Source organism: Apis florea, unplaced genomic scaffold, assembly GCF_048593485.1.
Source record: "Apis florea isolate Af1SG1 unplaced genomic scaffold, ASM4859348v1 contig_3496_pilon, whole genome shotgun sequence".
NCBI classification, from domain to species: Eukaryota; Metazoa; Arthropoda; class Insecta; order Hymenoptera; family Apidae; genus Apis; species Apis florea.
This window is the reverse complement of record NW_028256773.1, coordinates 5,239,064-5,263,041: the sequence shown is the minus strand read 5'-3', so window position 1 is coordinate 5,263,041 and position 23,978 is coordinate 5,239,064. Positions and strand designations below refer to the sequence as shown.

General features: G+C 21.7%; 6 protein-coding genes and 1 long non-coding RNA gene across 11 annotated transcripts; 4 read left to right on the top strand and 3 right to left on the bottom strand.

Moving 5' to 3' along the window:
• The first annotated feature begins 2,356 nt into the window (after positions 1 to 2,356).
• On the top strand, positions 2,357 to 3,026 carry LOC147656814 (uncharacterized). Its single transcript, XR_015293688.1, has 2 exons — positions 2,357 to 2,490; positions 2,576 to 3,026. It is a non-coding gene; the product is annotated as an uncharacterized LOC147656814 (long non-coding RNA).
• Positions 3,027 to 4,055: 1,029 nt separating this feature from the next.
• Positions 4,056 to 5,976, bottom strand: mRpL44 (mitochondrial ribosomal protein L44). The gene is made up of 5 exons (XM_003690776.4): positions 5,482 to 5,976; positions 5,036 to 5,402; positions 4,802 to 4,886; positions 4,333 to 4,636; positions 4,056 to 4,272 (listed from the first exon to the last, which is right to left on the bottom strand). The coding sequence occupies exons 1-5, from the start codon at positions 5,540 to 5,542 to the stop codon at positions 4,148 to 4,150; spliced, it is 942 nt and encodes a 313-aa protein (XP_003690824.3). The 5' UTR covers positions 5,543 to 5,976; the 3' UTR covers positions 4,056 to 4,147.
• On the top strand, positions 5,860 to 8,654 carry Vps37B (vacuolar protein sorting 37B). Its single transcript, XM_003690559.4, has 4 exons — positions 5,860 to 6,800; positions 6,902 to 7,073; positions 7,252 to 7,334; positions 7,586 to 8,654. Exons 1-4 carry the CDS (start codon positions 6,669 to 6,671, stop codon positions 7,853 to 7,855), a joined length of 657 nt encoding a protein of 218 aa, XP_003690607.1. The 5' UTR covers positions 5,860 to 6,668; the 3' UTR covers positions 7,856 to 8,654.
• Positions 8,563 to 10,568, bottom strand: LOC105737288 (uncharacterized). 4 transcript variants are annotated; one of them, XM_086913326.1, is made up of 2 exons: positions 10,235 to 10,568; positions 8,563 to 9,374 (listed from the first exon to the last, which is right to left on the bottom strand). In XM_086913326.1, exon 2 carries the CDS (start codon positions 9,268 to 9,270, stop codon positions 8,647 to 8,649), a length of 624 nt encoding a protein of 207 aa, XP_086769452.1. In that variant the 5' UTR covers positions 9,271 to 9,374; positions 10,235 to 10,568; the 3' UTR covers positions 8,563 to 8,646. The 4 variants fall into 4 exon arrangements, with proteins under 4 accessions (XP_086769452.1, XP_086769453.1, XP_086769451.1 ...); XM_086913327.1 differs by lacking the exon at positions 10,235 to 10,568 and adding an exon at positions 9,735 to 10,226; XM_086913325.1 differs by lacking the exon at positions 10,235 to 10,568 and adding an exon at positions 9,657 to 10,032.
• Positions 10,526 to 13,133, top strand: LOC100872358 (WASH complex subunit 1). Its single transcript, XM_003690560.3, has 4 exons — positions 10,526 to 10,716; positions 11,024 to 11,153; positions 11,300 to 11,855; positions 12,025 to 13,133. Exons 1-4 carry the CDS (start codon positions 10,695 to 10,697, stop codon positions 12,856 to 12,858), a joined length of 1,542 nt encoding a protein of 513 aa, XP_003690608.1. The 5' UTR covers positions 10,526 to 10,694; the 3' UTR covers positions 12,859 to 13,133.
• Positions 13,134 to 13,394: 261 nt separating this feature from the next.
• Positions 13,395 to 19,030, top strand: AkhR (Adipokinetic hormone receptor). Of its 2 annotated transcripts, none has more exons than XM_086913322.1 (8): positions 13,395 to 14,239; positions 14,997 to 15,273; positions 15,763 to 15,911; positions 16,350 to 16,455; positions 16,733 to 16,940; positions 17,423 to 17,546; positions 17,628 to 17,760; positions 17,824 to 19,030. In XM_086913322.1, exons 2-8 carry the CDS (start codon positions 15,019 to 15,021, stop codon positions 17,893 to 17,895), a joined length of 1,047 nt encoding a protein of 348 aa, XP_086769448.1. In that variant the 5' UTR covers positions 13,395 to 14,239; positions 14,997 to 15,018; the 3' UTR covers positions 17,896 to 19,030. The 2 variants fall into 2 exon arrangements, with proteins under 2 accessions (XP_086769448.1, XP_086769449.1); XM_086913323.1 differs by lacking the exon at positions 13,395 to 14,239 and adding an exon at positions 14,815 to 14,909.
• Positions 18,213 to 23,413, bottom strand: Pgant7 (N-acetylgalactosaminyltransferase 7). The gene is made up of 11 exons (XM_012494749.3): positions 23,225 to 23,413; positions 22,789 to 22,964; positions 22,341 to 22,546; positions 21,895 to 22,061; positions 21,516 to 21,723; positions 20,911 to 21,087; positions 20,586 to 20,829; positions 20,234 to 20,455; positions 19,890 to 19,988; positions 19,680 to 19,805; positions 18,213 to 19,592 (listed from the first exon to the last, which is right to left on the bottom strand). The coding sequence occupies exons 2-11, from the start codon at positions 22,942 to 22,944 to the stop codon at positions 19,452 to 19,454; spliced, it is 1,746 nt and encodes a 581-aa protein (XP_012350203.2). The 5' UTR covers positions 22,945 to 22,964; positions 23,225 to 23,413; the 3' UTR covers positions 18,213 to 19,451.
• Positions 23,414 to 23,978: the final 565 nt, after the last annotated feature.

Sequence of the window (23,978 nt, the reverse complement as noted above, 5' to 3'; positions counted from 1 at the left end):
ATATGTTTCTAAAGTTTACATTATATACTATTTTCCAAATATGAATTTGTATAATGTACTTTGAACATTTATTTATACATGCTATATATTTCAATATGTTTTAAATTTGATCATCTACATTAAATGTGATTCATTTAAATTAAACTTTTTTAAATTTTTTTTATCATTTATTTTTAAAATTTTTTAATTTGCATTTTGATTTGAAATTTATTATTTTTTATAGACTACTAAATGATTAATATTTTGTCATTTATTTAGGAAATTGATTGACTATAAGAATACAAAATGATCAAAATTATATTATAATCTACGAATATACTGTTCAAATAGTAAAAAATATTGAATATTAAATAAAATTATATAATTATCATCAATTATTAAAAATTATTTATATCGATATACTAATCTCTCTAATTCCTATATATTTAAGATTAAATTTGATTACAATAATTCAGTTCATATGATTCAATGTAATGTTTCAATATAATGATTCAAAACGAAAAATAAAACAATCAATCAAAAAATTACTTTTTATTATGTATCAAACAAAAAAGTATTATAATTATAATAAAACATTCATTTTTATTATTAATATATTATTATTAATATATTAAATATTATTTATTTTATATTTTTACATATCTTTTATAGAAATTCAATATATTACAATATAATATTTTATATTTGTTCAATTCATTTTTTCTTTAATTTTGGAAATGATACAAATATGTATTTATATTTCATATTTCTATTTTCATATATTTATAAAATCTATCTGTAATTTTATATTTTTATAAAATTCAGTTTATTTTTTGATGGTAATGAAATTTGTTTTTGAGAAATGTATATACAAGTAAGTTAAAGTAATATATACGGCACTGTACCGAGCACAAGCAAACTCGCTGCCTTTGCGGCTGGGTAGAAGGGAAGAGAAGGGTTGGGTAGGGAAGAGTAGAGAAATGACGCGAAGGGGCAGAGGGACTGTGAATAGTACGGGTAGGGATATCGGCCGTTGGCGGAGGAGGGTATATGGTTGATCCTGGCCGCGCACATACGAAAGTACGAGAGAGATGAAATGAGCATGTGAACGAGCAAAAAGGAACGAAACAGTGCAAGAGCCCGGCAACGATGCATTACGCATGGCAACGTCGCAAAAGGCTTCATGGACGCCAAGCAATCCACCAACACACAAGTGTACGGAGAACGGCAGCCAGAGAAGGAAAGAATCCCGTTTTACCGAGTTGAAGGAGATAGAAAGAAGAAGGAGGGGGCAAATACACGAGAGAATGAGAGATCTACTGAGTCTTAAACAGGCTACGAAGTTTTCCACCGATCTCTTGAGATTTCAGAAAAAACGTTCGACATATTTTAAATAAATATATCCACATATATATTTATATAAATATAATAGTTTTTTATATTATTTTATATATATTATATTAAATATTAAAATGTATTATTTATATATATCATTTATTATACATTTTACAAACTAAAAAGAGATCTTGTTATCATTTGTCGATACCAAATTTTATTATAATAATATCGTATTTAATATATAATAATTATATGTATAAGAGTATATTATATTTTCATTGAAAAATATATATATGATTTATAAATTTTGATAGAGGAATTATTAGATATCTTAAAGATTTATGAAGATATATTAATAATTTTATTTTGAATTTTTTTAATTCAAAAAATAAATTTAATTTTTCTATATTTTTAAATTTAAAATGTTCTAATATCAAATATTCTTTTAATGCAATATGTAAGTAAATCTAATATCCGCGTATTTGAATAACAAGAAAAAACAAATTAATTCTTTATCTTACAATCGTGAATTCTCATTATGCTCTGCAAATTTTTAATTTGTTTCAAGATAAATAAAATATCGTATCTGAACCAGACTCAAACACCAAGAATCCAGGGGCGTAGACTGACATAAATTATATACCATTTCTTCTTTATCGATAAAAGTGATTTTAATGCTGAATCATCATTTTTCCTTTTTATTTCGTTCATATAAATACTGCGATATTTAAAATATCGCCAATCGATACATTACACTTCTTGTACTGAGAAATAATAACAGAAGTGGAACTGTAAAACAATAACACTGATTACTCGATGGCAAAAGGGTGTGGCAGCGCCATTGAGTCGTTACTCGCAGGAATATAGCAAGTAGTGGGATAATACGTGCGATTGCGTATATTTGTGTGCGCGCACGCGTACATATATATGTATGTAAGTGAATAAGCGAGAAAGAAAGAAAGAAAGAACAGAGATAAGTGGAACGAAGAAAGAAATGATTGAAGTGCAAAAGAAATGGATAGAATAAGAAGAGAGACGAATGTATAAAAAGAGAAATAGAAATGAAGGGAGAAAGAGAAAGAGAGGGAAGGTAGAAGTGGCGGAAACTCAGAGCGGTGGAGTGTGGATGGGGACAAGGATGAACCACCTTAAAGGGGATAGCATGAATCATAAGTAATCAATATTATACCTACGACCGATATAGAAAAATTTTGGACGACATTTAATTTCTGAATATATATAAAAATTATAATTTCAGATTTTCATCTTTTTTTAAATAATTGAACATCTTTAATTTAAAAACATTATTAATTAAAGAAATATTACTTATTTTTAATTTTCTTTTAATAATAATAATATATATAAAGTTTGCATCTAAACGTTTAAATTTTTTATATATATTGTTTTAATTGATAATAATGTATAGTTATGAAATTTTATGATTTGTAAATATAAAATTAGCATTTTTATCTAATTCAATAATCAAAATATTCATTATAATTATTGAATTAAAATTAAAATACTTATGGAAGAAAGAAAATAAGAGAAAGATCAAAATATTCATTAAAAATTTATTCAATCTACGATTCTATATGTTATATTATGTTAATATAAAATATATATACTATAAATTAAATAACGAAATTATATAAATATATATTTAATTATATTATATTTAGAACAAAAAATAAAAATCACATGCACTATTATGAAAATAATTTATTTTTATAAGCAAAAAAAAAAAAAATATATGAAATTATTTTTTCATATATGCAATAATTATATTAAATTACATTAAGGACTGAAAAATTGTTTGAAAAAACATTATATGAACAAATATTATAATAAATTATAAATAACTTATATCAATTTAAAGATTCTATTATTAATGTGTATAGTTGTAATGTGTATATGTGGTTTCTAAGTACAAATTATATTAATCATAATATTTTTATAATGTGAGAAGCTATACATATTATAAACTTTTTTTAACAATATCAAACACCAATTGTAAAACAAAAATTATATAAAAAACAACAAATATTTTTAGCTCTTTTATTATACGCAAAATTTTGTCAATACGAACGCTAAATACCGTTATGTAGTTTTTCATCACGATTTAACTATGTATGTGGTTCATTGCATTCATGAGATGGCGATCTCGTAAAAGTAAAATAATATAACCTTTCAACTAATTAAAATATTTATATTTTTAATCATATACATTATATACATTCTGACTTATTTTTCATAAATTTATATATAAAATGATATGTTTATATATTTTAATTTTTATATATGCTTTATATATATATTTTTCAAAATATTTTTAAATTATTTCAAAATTATTTATTGAGATTAAAAAGTTGTAAACTTTTCATAAGTTTATAATGATATACAATAATGTAATATATATTTTATCTATTTCTACATAAAAATCTTTTAATTTACAATAACTTATGGATAAGTGCCAATATTTATGGAAAATTTTAAAAAAATTTATAAAAGGAATTAAATTTACACAATGCATGTAATAGACAAAAATATTTAAAAAATATAAAATATGAAATAAAGTACATTATGATTATTATTTATACACAAATATTTTATCGTTTTTTATCTTATATTTTTTTTACTAATTTTTAATTTTTTTTTAACATTCTTTTTGTATCATTTAATTATTTATTATAATCTATTTTATTGGACAATTTTAATAAGAAAACAATTATAGAACAATATTTTACATATATACATATATACATAGCTATAATTTATATTTTTAAACATTTTAAATATTTTGTATACAATTTTTATCATATAACAATTGTTTTTAAGCAGATATATTTATTTTTTCATTAAATCGTAATGGTTGACTTGAATGTAATAATCCACACATCTGAGATAATATATTAATGGCAGCTACATCTTTTGCCTCTGCAATAGTTTGTCCAAAACCTACAAATATGATTTATTAATTATTTATTATATATATTACATCAAATTTGATATTATTACCTGATCCCAAATATTCTTTATTTGCATAAATTCCAATATGATAAACTGATAAAATTGTATTCTTGCCAGCTTGTCCAATAAGTCTTGCTTCTATAATTACTTTCCTTTCCATAGAAATCATATCAGTTAATATTTCAAATGGTTTAGTTGGACACCATATTTCAGTTAAATCTTTGCTGGCTAATCCTGCTATTAAAAAATCTCGAACAAAAATACCTGTGTGATTGATATCAACACTCTCTGCAAGCGCTCCCACAAGTGCTAGAAATGTTTGTGCCAATGTTTCTTGGGATACAGGATACTCCTAAATATATATGGAATTACTAATTTATTATTATATATAATAACAAAAAAATTAATGTGTTTTACTTAATAAAATAAAATAAAAAAATTATAAAATAATAATATAAAAAATTCAAAATGCAATAAGTGCAATAAATTATATATTATATAATAAGTATATACAAACACCAGTCAAAATAATATCTTTTGTTCCAATATGCAAAGATGCTGTGGCTAATAGTTCTTGAGACATAAGATAGTCATGAAATGCTCTGAAACAATATATTTATAAATATGTAATATAAAATCTGATTAATTAAATTATTTCATCATCAATCAAATATATATATTATTATATATATATAAATATATATATATATTCATATAATTTATACATATATATATCATTATTCATACATACATAATACCACTTTCAGGAAGACGTGATAAATTTTGGTTTAGATACTTTTTTATAACTGCTGATGTTATTTCCTTTCCTTTTTCAATAAATTCCTCATTATTTTGTATATCAAATATAGGTTCTTTTATTCCCATTTCTTTCTGTTTTTTTATTTCTTTAAGAATATATGATTTGTGTATAAATGCTTGATTCAATTTCTCAATATTAAATTTTTCTGAAAGTCTTTCATTAAATGCATATATTTCTGCATTTCTATTCCATTCAATAAAACTGTTACGATGTGGTTCAATTTGAGGTGGTAATTTCTTCTTTCTTTTTGTAATTTCCCTTTGCGTTGGAGCTACCCATCGTTTAATATGTCTACAACCTACATTTAAAATACAATATTATATTTTAATATATAAATAAAATTTTCCTTCATAATTTTTATATATAATTAAATTTACCTTCATAATTTATATATTTTATATTTTTAAGTGTTTGAAAATATAATTGTAATCTATTCATATTTCGATTTTATAAATAATATTTATATAATTGACAGAATTTCTTATTGATTTTTATTTTAAAGAAGTATTAATTTTGCTGATATCACGTAACAATAATTTAATATATAATTTTTTTTAATTATTTTTATATTGTTCACATAATAACATTAACTTGTACCTTATAATTATCATTTTAAACATACCATATTTTTAATCAAGAATCATGAACATGATGAACACAAAATGATTATCGCCAACTGAAGATATAAAACTTACTAGCTTATAATAATAATAATAAACATTTTAAATATTTTCTTTTAAAATAAATAAATTTTTAAACTACATCAACTGTCAATAATTATTTCTAATTTAAGGAGACAATTAAATACAAAAAAATGGAAAATTATAAAAGATTTCATAAAATCATTTAAAATAAAGAAAATGAAATTAAAAAGATAAGAAAATCAATGAAAAATAAAACTTTATAGAAAAAAAAAATGATTTTATAAAATTATAAAGAATTATATTTATAAAAAATAAATTAAACAAAAAATAAATAAAATATATTTCTTTTAAATTTCTATATTAATTCGAAATTTAACAGAGTTTATATTTTTATAATAATAATTATTATTTCAATATCTCTATTGAATTAAAAATTTATTAGACATTTTATAGGAAAAAATATAGTAATAAAAATTAATAATAATTAATTAATAATAATTCAAATAATGATAATTAATTTAAATATTTTATACAAATATACTTGTATAATTTAAATATATTTTTATATTGAGTCGTATATCTATATTCCTATTATCCTATGATAATTCCAAGTGATATAAATATACTTACATGTAGATTGTGTCAATAAATGAAACGCATATTTTCATAAAATTTATGTTATTAAAATCGTATTAAATCTTGATAACTTGATATATTATAAATATAGATGATTGTATATTATCGATATTAAAATTTTTTTTATGTGCAAATCTTAATGAATATGTTTTTATACTAACTATTATATATATCAAGATGTTGATTTTTTGTAACGTAAATAAATAATTTCATAATCATTCTATTTAAAAATAAAATTTAATTCATGAATATAATTATAATAACGGAACTAATAATTTTGAACAATGTATAAATCAAATCAAGAACCTGATATACCTGCAGCATTAGGTCTATTGTCACATCTAACAAACGACGAACTAAAAGAATTATTAAATGATGATTCAAAATTCGAAGATATTGTGAAAGATGTAAAACAGGTAATTTTTATTTTTTTTAAAATTATTTTATTTTTATTTTTATAATTTATAATTTGTTCATTATAAAATTTTATATAATTCAAATTTCCTTTTCTTCTTAGTTTAAAAATTTAGAAACTGAAAAGGAATTATTAATGGCAAGTAACACATCTTTGGCAGAGTTTAATTTATCAAAACAACCTGAATTACAAGAGGGTAAACAAATATTAAAAGAACTTAGTGAAAAAGGAAATAGATTATGCATAAGTGTAAAAGAAAAATTAGAAGAAATAAGTATGTTTTCTCACATTATATTTAATAATTTTAAAATATGAAATAAAATTAATAATGAATTCAATAATTAAATTATTTGTTATCATTAATATCATATATTATCATAATATAGATTATATATTTTAAATAATATATAATAATAATTATAAATAAAATTCAATTCATTTAATATTTGTAGAAAATAAATCTGGGGAAATGACTGCTGATACTGCATTAGATTTATTGCAAACAGCAGCAGCTGAAATTGAAGAAGAATCAGAAGTATGAGTTTATTAATAATTATTATAATTATTAACATACATTGCTAATTTTGCAAATAATAAATTAATATGATAACTTTAATTTTAAATTTCATATTATTAATTCTTATTATCTTTTTTTATTTAATAAGTTTATTTAATTGATTGATTGATAAAATTTACTTGATTGGCAATGTATTAAAATTATTAAATTAATATTGTATTAATATTTATTATTTTTTTGTGTAATAATATCTTTATTTTTCAATATAGACCATAGCTGAAAAATTTTTGGCTGGAGATATAGAGGTCGATGAATTTTTAGAGCAATTTTTATCACGGCGTAAATTAATGCATCTACGTAAAGTTAAAGTAGATAAATTAAGAGAATTAATAAGAAAATCGCATACTATGACTAGTGGTCCTGGATATCCAATTGCTAGTAATTTTCATAACTTAATTCCTGCAATTCCTTATCCAACTGGACCTGTTTCAATGCCAATGCCTGTACCATCAGGTTTATCACATTATAGGCCATATTAAATTATATCTGATATAGAATGCTGTTATATATTTAAAACAATTTAATCTTTAAATATTAAATTTTGCATTATATGTAAGAAATATTTTAATTAATTTTAATAATAAAAAGTATGAATATTGCATATAATAAAATAATCGTCAAATCAATCATTTTAATTTATAGTTAATATTACAGTTAATAAAATTAAAGTAATTTATAAGTAAAATAGATTTTGTAATATTATTATGATATATTTATATATAGATTTCTTGCAAAATATATTAAAATTACTATATATGTAAACTATATAAATTTTTAAAATAAGAAATCTATCTAGTATTTTAATATACAATAAATAAAATTATACATATTTAAAATTTTATGAACGATTCATTTTCTTTTTTTTTCTATCAATAATATTGATTGATGACATTAAGTGTTAGTTTTTTGGTTAAATTGATTTAATATTAATAGTGATTAATTCAAATAAATCTATTTTTTTTATTAAACATTAATAACTAATTGCAATAATTTTGTTATTGAATTAATTTAGATTTATAGTTTTTAACCATATTAAATATATAATAGATAAGTATATGTTTCATTAAATCAATTTTTAATTTAATATAATTAATTAGCAATTAATAGTAAAAAATTACATAGACAACAAATTAAAATTTTACATATATTTTTGATTTATGTCAGGATTAATGAAATAAACTTAATATTACATTTTATACACATATATTATGTTTTATATTTTTAATTATAATATTCTCCTATATAAAATTTTTTAAATAAATAAATAGTTCTATTCAATTGGTGTTTGTCCATTTTTTTTCCTATTTTTTTTATAATTATATTCTTCTATTGATATTTTCAGATATAATAATATCGTTGCTATTATTATCAGGATTATTGAAGAAGGTAAGTTTAGCGATCTATCTACAGTTTCTTTAACATTTTCTTCATATCTTTTTTCTATATTTTTTTCATTTAAACTTCTTTGAAATAAATCTGAATAATGTTGTTTCATCCATTCATCAAAATCATAAATTCTACCTGTAGTATTACCTGTATAATGATAACTATTTTTTGTTTCACTATATGTTTTCATTTTCTTGTGTTTATGATCATATTTGATTAAAAGAGTTCTATCATATTCCTTACGTGTATTATATTTGCTAAGAACATCATATGCATTTGAAATTTCATGAAACATCTTTTTTGCAGATTCACTTTTATTCTTGTCAGGATGATACTTTAATGTTAATTTATAATATGCTGATTTTATTTCCTTATATGTAGCAGTTGGAGATATTCCCAAAGTATCATAATGTGTTTTGACTTTTGTGGTTAAATTTACTTTTGTATTTAATATCATATACTGTACAATCTTTTTATTTATATTTATCATCAATAAATGAATAAACATAATTATATCCTGGGATATAATTTTTATGTTCTTTCACATATCAATATTATTTTATAAATTTTTATATATTTTATATTATTTTTATTATACAACATTAGTATAACCTATAAGATGAAAAAAATGTAATTGAATATATATTAAAATATATTACGAATTGTCAATATAATCAATATTATAATAATTTAAAATCATCATATTGGCTAATCAATAGAAACGTTGTTTAATTTTATATATATTTATACTATATTTATTATTATTTTTCTTTATATACAAGAGCATTTATTAATATATACACATTATACATACATATAATATACATATAATATGTATATAAAATAATAAATATTAATATTAATTTACAACACTTATATTATAGTATTTCATACTTGTAATGTTCTATTAAATTCGATAAAACATATTAAAATTCTATATATTAAATTGATATTGAAAAAATTTTCAATTACATGAATTCATAAAAGTATAGAGGCACTGTCAAAAATCATAATGTGATTAATATAGATTGTAGACTAATATTTCTGATTTTTGGTTATAAAATATTAATAGCTATAATATAAATAATATAATGTAATGTAATGTAAAAATAAAAATTTAATTAATACATATAAACATATATGCTAATTGAATTTGATGCAAATAATAAAATAATGAAATTGATCATTAATAAACGATTACAAAATACTTAATATTATAATTTTTATTTTAATTTTAATAATTGCAAGAATTAATTTTTAAATAAAATATGACATTTGGATTGAAAGTCCATTTCTATGTATCAAAATAAAAAATCAACTAATTAATATAAATAATTTGTGCATATGTTATATACATTATATTGCATTATATCATAATCATAATTGTTATTTATCATAATTATAATATATAATATATGTATTACAAAAATAAATATTTTACAAAATTATGAAAAATTATAGGTTATATTTACATCATGATCAGACTCTTTCATATTCTATTGCTAGCACAATATATTAAGTATTGGACTTTAGTTTTATTTATAAATTTAAAGCAAGTTTACAAGTTTTAATTATAATAATTTTGATAATGAAAATTTATTTATTATTCATAAATGTATTAGAAATTTATTATGATATATTCCATTATATTTAAAAATTATATAATGTAAATAATAAATCATTGAATTATATTCAGTAATTATATATTTTTAAATAACAATTGATGGCGCATCTAAGTATACGAAACTCTTCGAAGGAACCATTAAGTTTGTTTTGATTGTACGATTTTAACCTCATTTATTATATGAATGAAATTAATTTGCAGTGTTAATATATTATAAATTTAATTTAATTGTATGTGCGTGTAATTTTTATTGATATAATATAGTTTGTTAAATAAAAAAATATATATTTTTAATTATATTGTCAATTATGCCGAAGCGAATTGAAATTGGTAAATGAATTGATATATATTATGAATTATTTGATTTTTATCATGATACAAAAAAAATATAAATATTTTTCATTAGTATCATTATAACAAATTAATTTTTTTATTTATATTATTATAATTAATATATTATTTTATTAATGTTTTTAGTATTTTATATAATTATTCATTTTATTATTTATTAAATAATATTAGTATAAAATAAACTGAAATTAAAAAAATAGAGATAATATTTAATAGAAGAAATTAAATATATTAAATTAAATATATTATTTAAATATAAATATTTTATATAAATATAATATTATAGGTATTATTCCTGATAACTTAAGACACGAAGAAACTATTGTTCAAATTGCTGAAGCTCTTGATAATCTAGATTCTGCTGTTAATTATATATTTGAATGTATTGATAAAAGACTTTTTCAAAATAGTCAAAGGTAATTTTTTATCTATATTATTAAATATTTTTTTATTTCTAAGTAAAAATTTAAGTTTTATACATATTTGTAATTTTAAGATTTAAAAAAAAATATAATATAATAATATATTTAAATAAAAAATTAATATAAATTTTCTGTTATAGATTATCTAATGTTAAAGACAGGGCTACAAAACTTCAAGATCGTTTAAAATATTTACAAACTAATTTAAATTTAAAAGCTGTAAAAATGTATTCTGCTGCAAGGTATCCTGCTAGTCATACATACAAGGAATATGAGTTAGCTGTACCACCTCAGTATGATAATATCAACAAAATACCAAAAATTTATAAATGTTCTGTACCTATAAAAGATATTTCTGGAACATATTTATCTTCTAATTGTAAAACAGAAGATGGTCAATATATGACAAATAACAATTTACAAGAAAAATTACAATTTTATCATGTTCGATCTAAATCCAATAAAGAAGTTTATACAGATAACAATGAAATGACATTTCCTTTTCATTTATCTTCAATTAGTGCATTTTTATTCAATAGTATGGATAATCCATATAAAATATCTATGAAACAAACTTCTCATAAATTAAGTGATAAACAACAAATAGAAGATGCACCAGATTCTATTATACAACCATGGTTATCAACTGAAATGGATTTATCTAGTAGTTATCTATACACACCAACTTTAGGAGAGGTAAGATTTTTTAATACACTAATTCATAAAATCTAATTTTGTATTATTTTTAACATATTGCTTATTGATTGTATGTTACTTAAAACGAAAAAAATTTATTTTTATCCGAGGAATATACATTAAATATATATGAACAATAAAAAATTGTTACATAAAATATTTTCTACAGGTACCGCAGATAAATGTGCCACCATCACTTCCTGATTTACCTGGAATTGTAGATGATGAAAAATTCATTTTAGATCTTAATTCTCAAAGTCCCATTGCTCCTTCTTCAGCAGTAACGACGCCCACAGTTCGTTTAGATCTTCCAACACCAACGTCAACAATGGACGAGAAGGATTCCAATACAAAATTAGATGAAATTATTCCAAATGTACCTAATTTTGTTGATAGCGATTATTCAAAAAATCTTACCGAGCTTGCTCCGCCACCTCCTCCTCCACCATCAATCTTATTAAATACAACAAATTCGGATTCTTCGATTTCTAAGAATGATAATCATTCATCATTAAATCCCTCATCAGTTCCTTTAATAACACCACCACCGCCACCCCCACCGCCACCACCACCACCACCACCACCACCGCCGTCTTCAGTTTCATCCGAATCTACCGTTATTGAACCTCAAGTTAAAGATTCAATTAAAAAAAGTGTCGAAGATCCGAGAAAAACAATGAAATTGGACGATAGATCGAATTTAATGGAAGCAATTCGTAATGCTGGTGGCATAGGAAGAGCGAAACTAAGACGTACAGTACCACCAGAAGAAAAAGGAAATCGTTGGTCCTCTGCATCTGTTGGAGGTGATTTAATGGCAGATTTGCACGCAAAATTAGCTCTCAGGAGAAAAGGAATTGCTGGATCTGGAGGTAGTGCTTTGGAAAGAATGTCCAGTATGATTCCTCCTCCTCCTAAACCAAGCGAAGCAGCTGCATCGGATAGAAATTCGGCTACTAGCGAATATGATTCTCAACCAGATACTGATGATTGGGATGAATAATAAATTACTCGATTATTGTTAATTATATATATATATATATATGTATATGGAATTTTTTATTTAACTTTCAAATTTATGTTGAATAATATATTTTTATTATTTTTATTATATTTAATATTTCATCTAAATTTCTGTTATTCTCTCATTTATGTATAATAAAAGTCAATTTATATAAAAATGAATTTATAACTTAAAATTTATAGAAGACATTTTAAAGCGCTCAAATTAAATTGTAAGATGTTCAAATTAAAAATAAATTCAAAATGCCAACTCAACATCTTTAGGTCGTGTTTTATCTGAATGGAAATTCTTGATAAGAATTCTTTCATTAAAATAAAAATCCTTTTGATTTCGTTTAAAAATTAAAAATAAATTCTAAAAAACTTTTACTGTTTTTCTAAAATTGAATCGTCATAATTGTCATCAATATTCAAAAATAAGATCATAACGGCAATGTGTTTGTATGGTTATCAGTTTTGATTTAACACTTGACCTCAGATTACTGGACCAAGCATTTACATGGATTTATAAATGTTAGTTCTATTACAGGAATTTCTACTTCAGTTTTTGCTTGGTATTCATAGTGTTTTTTTTTCGTATAAAAAAAAAAAAAAAAAAAAAAAAAAAAAATTTGTCGTTCCTTTATTAAATCATTCATGTTTTAAACTTTCGGTTAAGATGTCATATAACTTTGCAATCAATATTATTCCTATTTATTCCTATAATTTCTTCTTTTATACAAATAAGTTTTATTTTATGAATATGTGATATGAATTATCTACGAAAATTTTTCAAAAAGTGTCATAGTTTGTTAAAATTCTTCTCGTAAATAAATTTTTCTCGATATATTGTTCAAATATTTTTTAATTTGATCCATGTGCATCGAAACAATTTAATATGTGAAACAGTTTAATCAGAAATAAATGAAAAACATAATAAAGCATATAAAAGAATATTTTATACAAAATATTGGAAATGTTCGAAATGGTGGATAATTTGTTGAATTGATTAAAAATCAATTTGTGTGATTATATTTTAAGAATTAAAAAAAAAAAAATAAAATAAACAAACAAAAAAGAAATAAAGTAGAAAAAAAAAGTGATAATTAATCGAAGAATTGAAAATTAGAAAATTTAAAAGTTTAATGAAATTCTTTTGTGATGTTCAATTGAACATTATGTGCTTAAAGAAAAGCAGACAATTATCTCTATTTTTATTTAAATATCAATTAAAAATTAGAAATTTGAAAGAATTTGAATAAATTAATGGAAATCCAAATTGCACAAAAGATGAAAGGTGGTGATTCATAATCTAATTAAAGTACAAATGAATGATATGCTATTTTACGATAATTAGCAGGGTGATTACGATAAATAGCAAGGTGAGTCGGCTACAATTATATCGATATCAAACTATATTTGGAAAATTTGGTAACAGAGAAGAAAATGAATATAGTAAAATATACGACGTTACGAAATTACGAATAAAATGATATATTTCTATTTAATCTACATACATATAGATTACTGAAAAAAATTAATGATGAACACGCTTTTCACACGTGACAAACAATTTATTTGTGATATTACAATGTATCATTTACACCATATCTTTTCGAGAAAGAATCAAATTTTCAAGAATCTAATAAAAATTGTAATTAAACATTATTAGAGATAAGTAAAATTAGAGATAAGAACACTAGAGATATGAAATCTCTCTTAAAAACTTTCGACTTAACTATTTTTTTTTATTCCTATTAAACCTGAATAAACAATATTTTCGTTTAATTATATTCAATAAATAATTTAATTTTTAAAAAAAAAAAAAAAAAAAGTTAAGACTTTTGCCCTTCTGACAAATTCTGACTTTCGAAAATTTCAAGTGTCTCGATCTTAAAATAAATCGAATTCGAATTTTAAAAATTAATCTGAAAATCACATTTCAATTTATCTTTAATTAAAATATGCTACGATACTACATACGAATTTTTTTGACGTAATTCACGAAAATATAAATTTTTTTTCGAAGGATAAAAAATTGCGACTTAACATGTAATTAATATACGTGAAATAATATATTTCGATAATAATTTATCTAAATGCAATTTTATTTATATCTGATTCAATTTTTTTAAGCAGAGTTTCTAAAAGTTTTGACATTATGGGAAGCAGCATAAAAATAAACACCACCACGGAATTAGACAATTCGCGGGTTAATAATTCGAATTATGCGGAACTGCCGATTGATATGCGATTCAACGAAGGTCATATTGTTAGTATTATATTTTACAGCGTGTTAATGATAATATCCGCCATCGGGAACACGACGGTGTTAATATTAATTACATGTCGTAAACGTGTATCGAAATCGAGGATACACATTATGTTAATGCACCTTGCGATCGCTGATCTACTTGTGAGTATCACTCAATATGAATTTTCCTCAAATAGTAACACGTTAAAACAATTAGAGGTGTGCAAGTGTTCAAGCTTTGGATGAGGCACTGAAAAATGTAACTAATATTACCGTGATAAAAATACATTGAAAATACAGGAGTCTGAAAAATTTTTTAAATTTAATACCCATTCGAATCTTAAGTTAAATCTTAAGTTAAGCGATTAAAATGGATTTGAAAATGTAACGATATAAATATTATACGATGAAGAATAAAGTAATTAAGATTCGAAATGAAAAGTCATATTGAAAGAAAGAGCATCGTATTTATATACAAATATAAATTTTTTTAAATTTATCAGCATTGATCAACCCAATTTAAGATTTGAATATTAAAAAATTGTGGGAGTTTCGGATAGATCAGTACTTCATTCAACTTGGGGCATGATTATTCGTAATTTTAGTAGTATCTTTTGTTATAAGAAAAAATGAAAAAAGAACTATTTTCAGGTTACTTTTTTAATGATGCCATTAGAGATTGGTTGGGCGATCACTGTTTCTTGGAAAGCAGGGGACGCGATGTGCCGAATAATGGCTTTCTTTAGAATGTTTGGCCTATATTTATCATCTTTTGTTCTGGTATGCATAAGTATGGACAGGTCAGTACATCATAAGATGTTAATAAATTAATGAATAATCATTTATCATGAAAAATTAATTAATTACAATTGATTTTATAAGTATCTAATTACATTGGATACATTTTATGAAAAATTATATTATTAAAAAAAAACTTGATGTCAATTTTCATCTATTTATTATTTCATTTTATATAATGATAATCCAGTTTGTTTAAGAAAAAAAAAAATAGAATATGATGAAAAATCATATATTAAAAAAATTTATAAAATAATATTTAGGAAATCATATACTTTGGAATTAATTATAATTTAACTAAAAAGCTTTTAAATATTGTGTTGATATTGTCATTTTTTGCGACTTTTCTTTTAACATTATCTTTTACTCTTTTTAATATAATATTTAATAAATGTATGCTATTAATACCAGCCTTATTTACTTTAATTATTTCACTTCAGATATTATGCAGTAATAAAACCACTTCAATTGTGGGATGTTGATAAAAGAGGTAAAATTATGCTATCCTTTGCTTGGGTAGGATCTATTGTGTGTTCATTACCTCAGGTATAATAATTGTAAATAATTAATTCAGATAAAGAATTTTATATCTTTATTTTTGTTTCATATACATAATATGTTATATTTTTTTCTTGTATCATTCAATGTTTATTTTTAAAGCAATAAATTTTGAAATAGGAAATTTCCTAAGGGCATAAAAGATCTTTTTTAATATAATACTAATTTTTTACATATTCTTGTTATTTCTATTATTGTCTCTTAATATCTATTAATTGTCATTGATTAGAAATTTGATTTTTCTTATTACATATATTTTTTTTAGACGATTGTATTTCATCTAGAAACTCATCCAAATATCACATGGTATTCACAGTGTGTCACGTTTAATGCTTTTCCAACATATACTCATGAAATAACTTATTCTCTCTTTGGAATGATTATGATGTATTGGTTTCCTCTAGTGGTAATAATATACACTTATACGAGTATTTTATTGGAAATACGTAGAAGGTCAAAAAAAAGCGAAGATGGTACGGAAAAATTTATGTTAAAGAAATCTTTTAGAAACAAAATTTTTTCTTTATTGATATTTTTTTTTTTCAAAAATTTAAAAAATAATAAATAGATGTAATAAATAAATATTAAAAAAATTAAAAATAACGAGTTTTGATGACATTTTTTCAAAACTATTTTTTTCAAATTGATGTACTTTTTAATTTTTTTTTTGTTTATATTTTGATATTATATTGTTGATATTTGAAACAAAAAACAAAAAAAAAAAAAAAATAAAAATAAAATAATTGTAAAAAAAAATAGAAAAAAAAAATCATAAAGAATTATTTTTATATTTTATATAGGAATTTTTATAAAAACCTATACAAAAATTTATTTATTCTTTATTTTAATGTTTTCATCTTTTTGAAAAACATCTTTAAATTTATATTAAAAATTAAAGAACAAATACAAGTTATCACACTTTTCTAAAAATTAATAAACCATTAATGAATTTCAGATAAGATTCGTCGTTCTTCAATAGGTTTTCTTACACGAGCAAAAATACGAACTTTAAAGATGACAGTGATTATTATAGCTGTATTTTTTATTTGCTGGACACCATATTATGTCATGAGTCTTTGGTAAATGTTATTATTTTCTAGCGTGTATTAATATGATTATAGATAAATATTATGTATTTTATATATATTACGATTATGTAGGTACTGGATTGATCGAAATTCAGCATATAAAATTGATCAACGAATCCAGAAAGGACTCTTTCTATTTGCTTGTACAAATTCTTGTATGAATCCTATTGTTTATGGTGCATTTAATATTAGAGATCGCAATAAGGTAAATCTCTTTATCTCTTGTTTACAAAAATTAAATATCAGATAATTTATATGATTATTTCAGACATCTACAAGACCAACAACTATAGAAACTCGAGTTACACCATTATCATTATCGCTTAAACTTCTTGATTAATGTTCATGTGTGAGATATTGACTGTATTCATAAAATTAGATCTAGTCGTTAAATTTATCAAATTTGACTGTGATTATGATAAATTATATAATTAGGAAAACAATATAATAATTTGTTGATGAATGATTATTTAAAAAATTCGTAAATAAACATTTATTTATTGAAACAATTAGCATAATAATAAAATATCTTTTTATATGAATTTTCATATGAATTTATAAACTGTATAATGTGACAATATACATAATAAGATTTCATAATAAAATTTATAATCAGAACAAATTAAACACAGAATTGTTGTAAATTCAAACACAGAATGTTATAAATATCTATTTTATTTTTCAATACATAATTTTTGATAAAACATTACGTTTTTTTTTACATTATGATAAGTAACTTTTTGCCTGAAAGTGTATTTTAAAAAATTAAAAACCATTACAAAACTATATCAGTAACATGCTCTCTTAAGAAGAATCAGTCGAAAATGGAAGCACACATTTTTACGTTACATTGATAATAAGCGAAATGAACTTCAAAATAATTGAAATTGTACATATTACATTTAACCGTATCTTAAATTGTGTATCCATGTATGTGCAAATAGTTCATGAATCTTTATTTTTGAACAGTCTGTGCAAACATATAACGCAAATATGAACGCAAATATTCGCGTATATAATTATTTATTAAATATTAATGTATGTAAATATTTTCGAACGGTATTCATAATCGATGTAAGAAATACATATTTAGAAGAAATTCTAAATTAGTATTACTCATAAAAATAATATATGCAGTTTTCTTTATTTTCAAAAATTATTACTTACGAATTAATGATAAACATAAATAAATGCTTCGATATATTTATCGTAAATGTTTACGAACATTTTTTAAATAATTTTTGCGTGATCATTTGCATAGTTCTTTTTTTACTTCAAAAAAAATAAACATTATCTATTCAAAAAAGAAATAATTCTAACATTTTTATGCTATCTCTTAAGAAAAATGATTAAACTAAAAATAAAATTAAATGTAAGTAGTAAACTATAATATGAAAGATATTATATTCGATATTATAGATAATTGTGTAAAAAAATCATGAATATATTTTAATAAATTATATTATTATATTGTATCAAAATAGGTTTCATTGAAATTATAACAAATCAAATAAATTGTTGATTCTATCAATGATCATAAATTATTAACATTATAAATTGTATTTGAACACTTTGATTGTGAAATATATAAAAAATAATTTCAAATGATATCAATATAACAGATATGTTATTAATATTAATTAATATTTTTTTTTCATAGAGTTTAATTATTGTTATTATTTTTAAAAAAATTTATGTTGTAATTTTATGTTCTTATTCGCATTTTTAATTTTGCATAAGTATTTAAATTTATGAGAAAACTAAAATACCATGTGTTTTAACTACAATTTATCATATAAAAAAAAATTAATGCATAGGTAAAGTTTTGCCAAAAATCTCTGATTCAGCATAAAACGTTTCATATGTAGTATAAGTAGCACCAGTACTTACGTTTCTTCACCATTGTGGATGAACTTGATGGAAGGACCACTGCTGATACGTATTATTGATATCACATGGCATTAATGATAATTGTTGAGTTTGAGGATGAAGTGCCATGCACTTTTTGTGCACTCTATGTAAAAGCGTTTTTGTTTTCTACAAAAATTAATTATTTTTATAAAATATAAAATTCATAATGAGATAAAAATTCAATAAGAAAATAGTATGTTTAATGATATTTACTTCATCATACTGCCATGGACCATCTACAGTCCCTAAGCGACAAAATACGAATTTTACTCCTTGATTATCTGCGGATATGCAACGTTCTCCAACACCTAATTGACCCTTTGCATTTAATCTAATTAACTGGAAAATATAAATTATAATTCATATTTATAATAATAGTTTATAAAATTAAAAAAAAATTGTTTAAAAATAATTTAAAATTACCTGATTATTACCAAATCCATGGCAATCAGTTGTTGCCATTAAACTAGGAGGAGAATGACTCATTGTATCCAAACATGTTCCTGTTGCTACATTTCGTAACTAAAATTTAATAAAAAAGATAATAGATCTAAAGATTTTATACATAATATTTTGAGATTGAATTATTTGTATTGATATGATGCTAGCTAAGTATACACTAATATAAATATTTTCTTAAATATCAAAATGATAATTGCAATGATAAAATAATGATAAAATGTAATTGAAAACAGTGAAATTATAATTAATAATGAATTGAACAAAATATATAATAATATTTTTAATATAAATATTATTTTTCTTACTTCTCCCCAGTGAATATTAGGTGGTAATTCTGGAAACTTATCAAAAACATCATAAGCTACATTTTCCATATACCATTGAAAGCTTTTACATCTTTTTCGTCTTTTAAACTCTAACTGTTCTGATATATCGCCATGATCAAGTAATTGCGCTAATGGTTCTCTTGTATAAAAGAACTCTTTGTATTTGTCATCAAACCATGTTTCAACAACTCTCTTGTAGTTCTAGAAAGAATTTACAATTTTTATATTCATTTTATCAAAATACATTAATAATTATAATTCTTAAATATTAGAAAAATATTGCTATAATAAATATGTAATATTTATTTAAGAATGAATGTATTTTACTTACTATAGTTATTAGTGGTCCTTTTTTTTTTTGTGCTAATTTACCAAATGTGTAAGGCATAAAACCTCTATATACATGACCAACATGTGAACATGGTACCCAAAGAATGCTTCCTCCACATTGCCATATTTTAAATGAAAGTTCAAAGTTCTCTCCACCCCATACAAGTAATCCATCATCATATCCACCCAATGACAAAAAATATTCACGATTTATCGCGAATAAGCCACCAGCGTGAGTAGGAGACCTAAATTGAGTGTTTTCCTAATACATAAATGTTAAATAATTTTGTTCTGTGTGTCTAAGTATATTTTTTAAAACAAATTACTTGTACGGCATGCTGTTATAAGGTCGAATTTTTTTCTCTCGTGCAGGAAGTTCATTTTCTTTATATAACATTCCCCATTCAAAAATACCTCGATACAAATGTCCTTCTTGATATACAGGTCGATATTCAAATGTCTTGTGATCAATACCATCAATAATGGGAACTGTCATTACAGTTCTAAAATTTAACAGATGTGATTAATTTTATTTATGAAATTTACAAATAAAAACATATTCTATCCAAAGAGAAAAGTAAGCGTTTTGTAGAATTTTAAATTTAAATGGATATTAAATTGAATTATAGAAAAATAACATTTGTATTAAATCCTTAACACTTTAAATCTTTTTTTGCATCTACCTTACTTGAAGAATGCAGTAAAGAATATTTTTGTTTCTCTAATAAAAATTTTCCTTCTAGCAATTATTGTGAGCCATCATTGGTCCACTGCGAATGGACCATGTTCATAAATTCTTTCTTTCACTATTTCTTTGAATTTTTGAATTATATATTTATAATTTTAACTGTTAAAAGAATATTATCACAGATAAGGATATCATAATACGCTACTTTTCAGTATGGAAATTATTCAATAAAGGAAAAATTACCTGTCAGCAGCTATGGGAGCTAAAAGAGGTGGTAACCAATTAATATTAACTTCACAATGTGCATCCAAAAATACTATAACTTCGCCTTTAGCTTCACGTGCACCACGTGATCTTGTTCTTATTAATCCTTCTCTTTTATCATTTCTTATTAATTTAACTTTATCTCCCCATCGTTCAATATAAGACTCTAGTTCTCCCTTTAAATTATCTATAAAAATATTTTATTAATAAATATATTTTATACATATATAAATTTATATTATAATCTTATATATAATTTTTCATGAATAATTCTGCATGAAATTTTTTATTATTTCTAATTTAATTAATATTTTTATTATATTATTATTATATTTTATTATATTATTATGATATTCACCTTTATCAGAAAAATCATCTACAAGCAAAATTTCTTCCAAAAATTGTGGTGGAGTACGATTTATAACACTGTGAACAGTTCTCATTAATACAGACCAGCCTTCATTGTGAAATACAATAATTACACTAGTTCTAGGTAACATTTCTGGATAATTCCAATGTTTACATCTATAAATAAAATAAATGAATATAACATTTATAATATATTTATCATAATGGTGTCTAATTAAAATATAATATACTAATAATATATTGTTATTTTTTCTTTCATGTAATTACATTCTAAAATTTTTTAACTTTCATTAATAATCATTATAAAAAAACTATTTATTTGAAATATTATTTATGGTATATTTATTTTACCAAAATGTTATTTAAATTTTAGAATTTAATTTAAATAATATTATAAAATTATTGTTTAAAAAATAGAAAACAATATTGACTTACTCAGGCATTCTAGTATCAGGAATTAATCTATCTAATGAAATTTCATCAGAGCATACCATATTCATACCATAATCGATTTCTGATTGTTGAACATCATTCTGTTGATCATCCCTAAGAATATGAGGTTTACCTTTTTCTCCAGGGCCATTTCTCATTGATATACGTTTTGGTTCAAAGTTACCAAGTTCTTTTGATAGAATTGGAACCTACAAAAATTTATAATATGTTATGACAATATAATATTTATTATAACATATTTAAATTACTAATAATAATTTTATATATTTAAATTATTAATAAATGTAAATGTATTTACATATTAAAATTAATTTTTGCAATTTATTTCTGAATAAAATTTTTTTATAAAAACTATGTAATTTAACAATAAAATATATAAATCTTATGTTTTAAGAATTTTATTAATACGAAATTATAATAATATATTTACCTGTTTATCTTTTAAACCATCAGACCAATATATTTTTAAATTATTGATAGGTTTTTCAGAAAAATAGTTTACAACAATATATAACACGTAAAGAACAAATATTGTGCAGATAATAATATTGAAAAGGCGATTTCGTTTTAATTGTATAATTCTCATTTTGTTTAAGATAATTATATCTAAAATAAAAATTAAGTAATTATATTATTATTAGAAAATTTAATTTATTAAAATGTACTTTATATTTAAAGTAAAAAATATGAATATACAATAAAATTGATTAAACATTAATAACAAATGAATAAAGATAAAAATGAATATAAAAAAAAATGTGTAATACACAAGTAATCATTATATCATCCATATGTAATCAAAATATTGAAATATTATAATAAACAATTTTATTTATAAAGAAAAGCAAATATCAATTATTAAATACCTTAAATAAAAATGCATAGATTATGAAATAATATATATTTCAACAAATTATTTCTTTAAACGTATTACAATAATATTAAAAATTATATCATAATGAACAGAATCATTATTCAAAAAATCTGAAGCTACGTTGCTTCACACCACAGCCAACGTGTCTTTTGCACACACTCAGGTACTTCTAATCAACATATAGGCAAGTACTTATCTATATTTTAACTTTCATGCAAACATGCGTTCGACATTTCTATATTCCAATTTAAAAATTTTTTATTGTAACAATATTATTTAATCTCTATTATTATATAAATTTGGCAAAAAAAAAAAAACACCATTCAATTATAATCATTTAATTCGATGCCATAAAATAAATTTACTTGATTGAGAATTGCATATATTTATTTTCATCATTCTTTACAAGTAAATTGTTTACAATTTTGAATCATATTTTATATCGTTATGTACATTGTTATATTTTTAATAAATATTGAAAGATTGTATATAAATAATTTATAATATTTTATATAATTGAAATTGATATAGTCATATAATTTAATTTTTAAAATAAATAAAAATATGATTTTCGTAAATAGACATTAAGTAGTATTGAGAAGCGAAACATCTTTATTCAATTGTTTAAATTTTATTATAAGTATTATATATATATATATATTATTTATGTATACATTATTATATATATGTATGTATATTATAACGGTAAAGAAAATTTTTTTAAACATTTTTCGCTAAAATTACTA

What these genes read in the sequence shown, in the direction of transcription:
- mRpL44 (XM_003690776.4), bottom strand. Translation starts at nt 5,542, where the DNA reads ATGAATAGATTACAATTATATTTTCAAACACTTAAAAATATAAAATAT. An exon ending in CTTCCTGAAAGTGGTATTAT is followed by an intron (nt 4,887 to 5,035) that starts GTATGTATGAAT and finishes ATATTGTTTCAG; the next exon opens with AGCATTTCATGACTATCTTA. An exon ending in TAAAGAATATTTGGGATCAG is followed by an intron (nt 4,273 to 4,332) that starts GTAATAATATCA and finishes TCATATTTGTAG; the next exon opens with GTTTTGGACAAACTATTGCA.
- Vps37B (XM_003690559.4), top strand. Translation starts at nt 6,669, where the DNA reads ATGTATAAATCAAATCAAGAACCTGATATACCTGCAGCATTAGGTCTA. An exon ending in TTGTGAAAGATGTAAAACAG is followed by an intron (nt 6,801 to 6,901) that starts GTAATTTTTATT and finishes TTTTCTTCTTAG; the next exon opens with TTTAAAAATTTAGAAACTGA. An exon ending in AAATTGAAGAAGAATCAGAA is followed by an intron (nt 7,335 to 7,585) that starts GTATGAGTTTAT and finishes TTTTCAATATAG; the next exon opens with ACCATAGCTGAAAAATTTTT.
- LOC105737288 (XM_086913326.1), bottom strand. Translation starts at nt 9,270, where the DNA reads ATGTTTATTCATTTATTGATGATAAATATAAATAAAAAGATTGTACAG.
- LOC100872358 (XM_003690560.3), top strand. Translation starts at nt 10,695, where the DNA reads ATGCCGAAGCGAATTGAAATTG. An exon ending in CTTTTTCAAAATAGTCAAAG is followed by an intron (nt 11,154 to 11,299) that starts GTAATTTTTTAT and finishes TTTCTGTTATAG; the next exon opens with ATTATCTAATGTTAAAGACA. An exon ending in ACACACCAACTTTAGGAGAG is followed by an intron (nt 11,856 to 12,024) that starts GTAAGATTTTTT and finishes TATTTTCTACAG; the next exon opens with GTACCGCAGATAAATGTGCC.
- AkhR (XM_086913322.1), top strand. Translation starts at nt 15,019, where the DNA reads ATGGGAAGCAGCATAAAAATAAACACCACCACGGAATTAGACAATTCG. An exon ending in GTATGCATAAGTATGGACAG is followed by an intron (nt 15,912 to 16,349) that starts GTCAGTACATCA and finishes ATTTCACTTCAG; the next exon opens with ATATTATGCAGTAATAAAAC. An exon ending in ATATTAGAGATCGCAATAAG is followed by an intron (nt 17,761 to 17,823) that starts GTAAATCTCTTT and finishes TGATTATTTCAG; the next exon opens with ACATCTACAAGACCAACAAC.
- Pgant7 (XM_012494749.3), bottom strand. Translation starts at nt 22,944, where the DNA reads ATGAGAATTATACAATTAAAACGAAATCGCCTTTTCAATATTATTATC. An exon ending in ATGGTTTAAAAGATAAACAG is followed by an intron (nt 22,547 to 22,788) that starts GTAAATATATTA and finishes AAATTTTTGTAG; the next exon opens with GTTCCAATTCTATCAAAAGA. An exon ending in CTAATATTCACTGGGGAGAA is followed by an intron (nt 19,989 to 20,233) that starts GTAAGAAAAATA and finishes ATTAAATTTTAG; the next exon opens with TTACGAAATGTAGCAACAGG.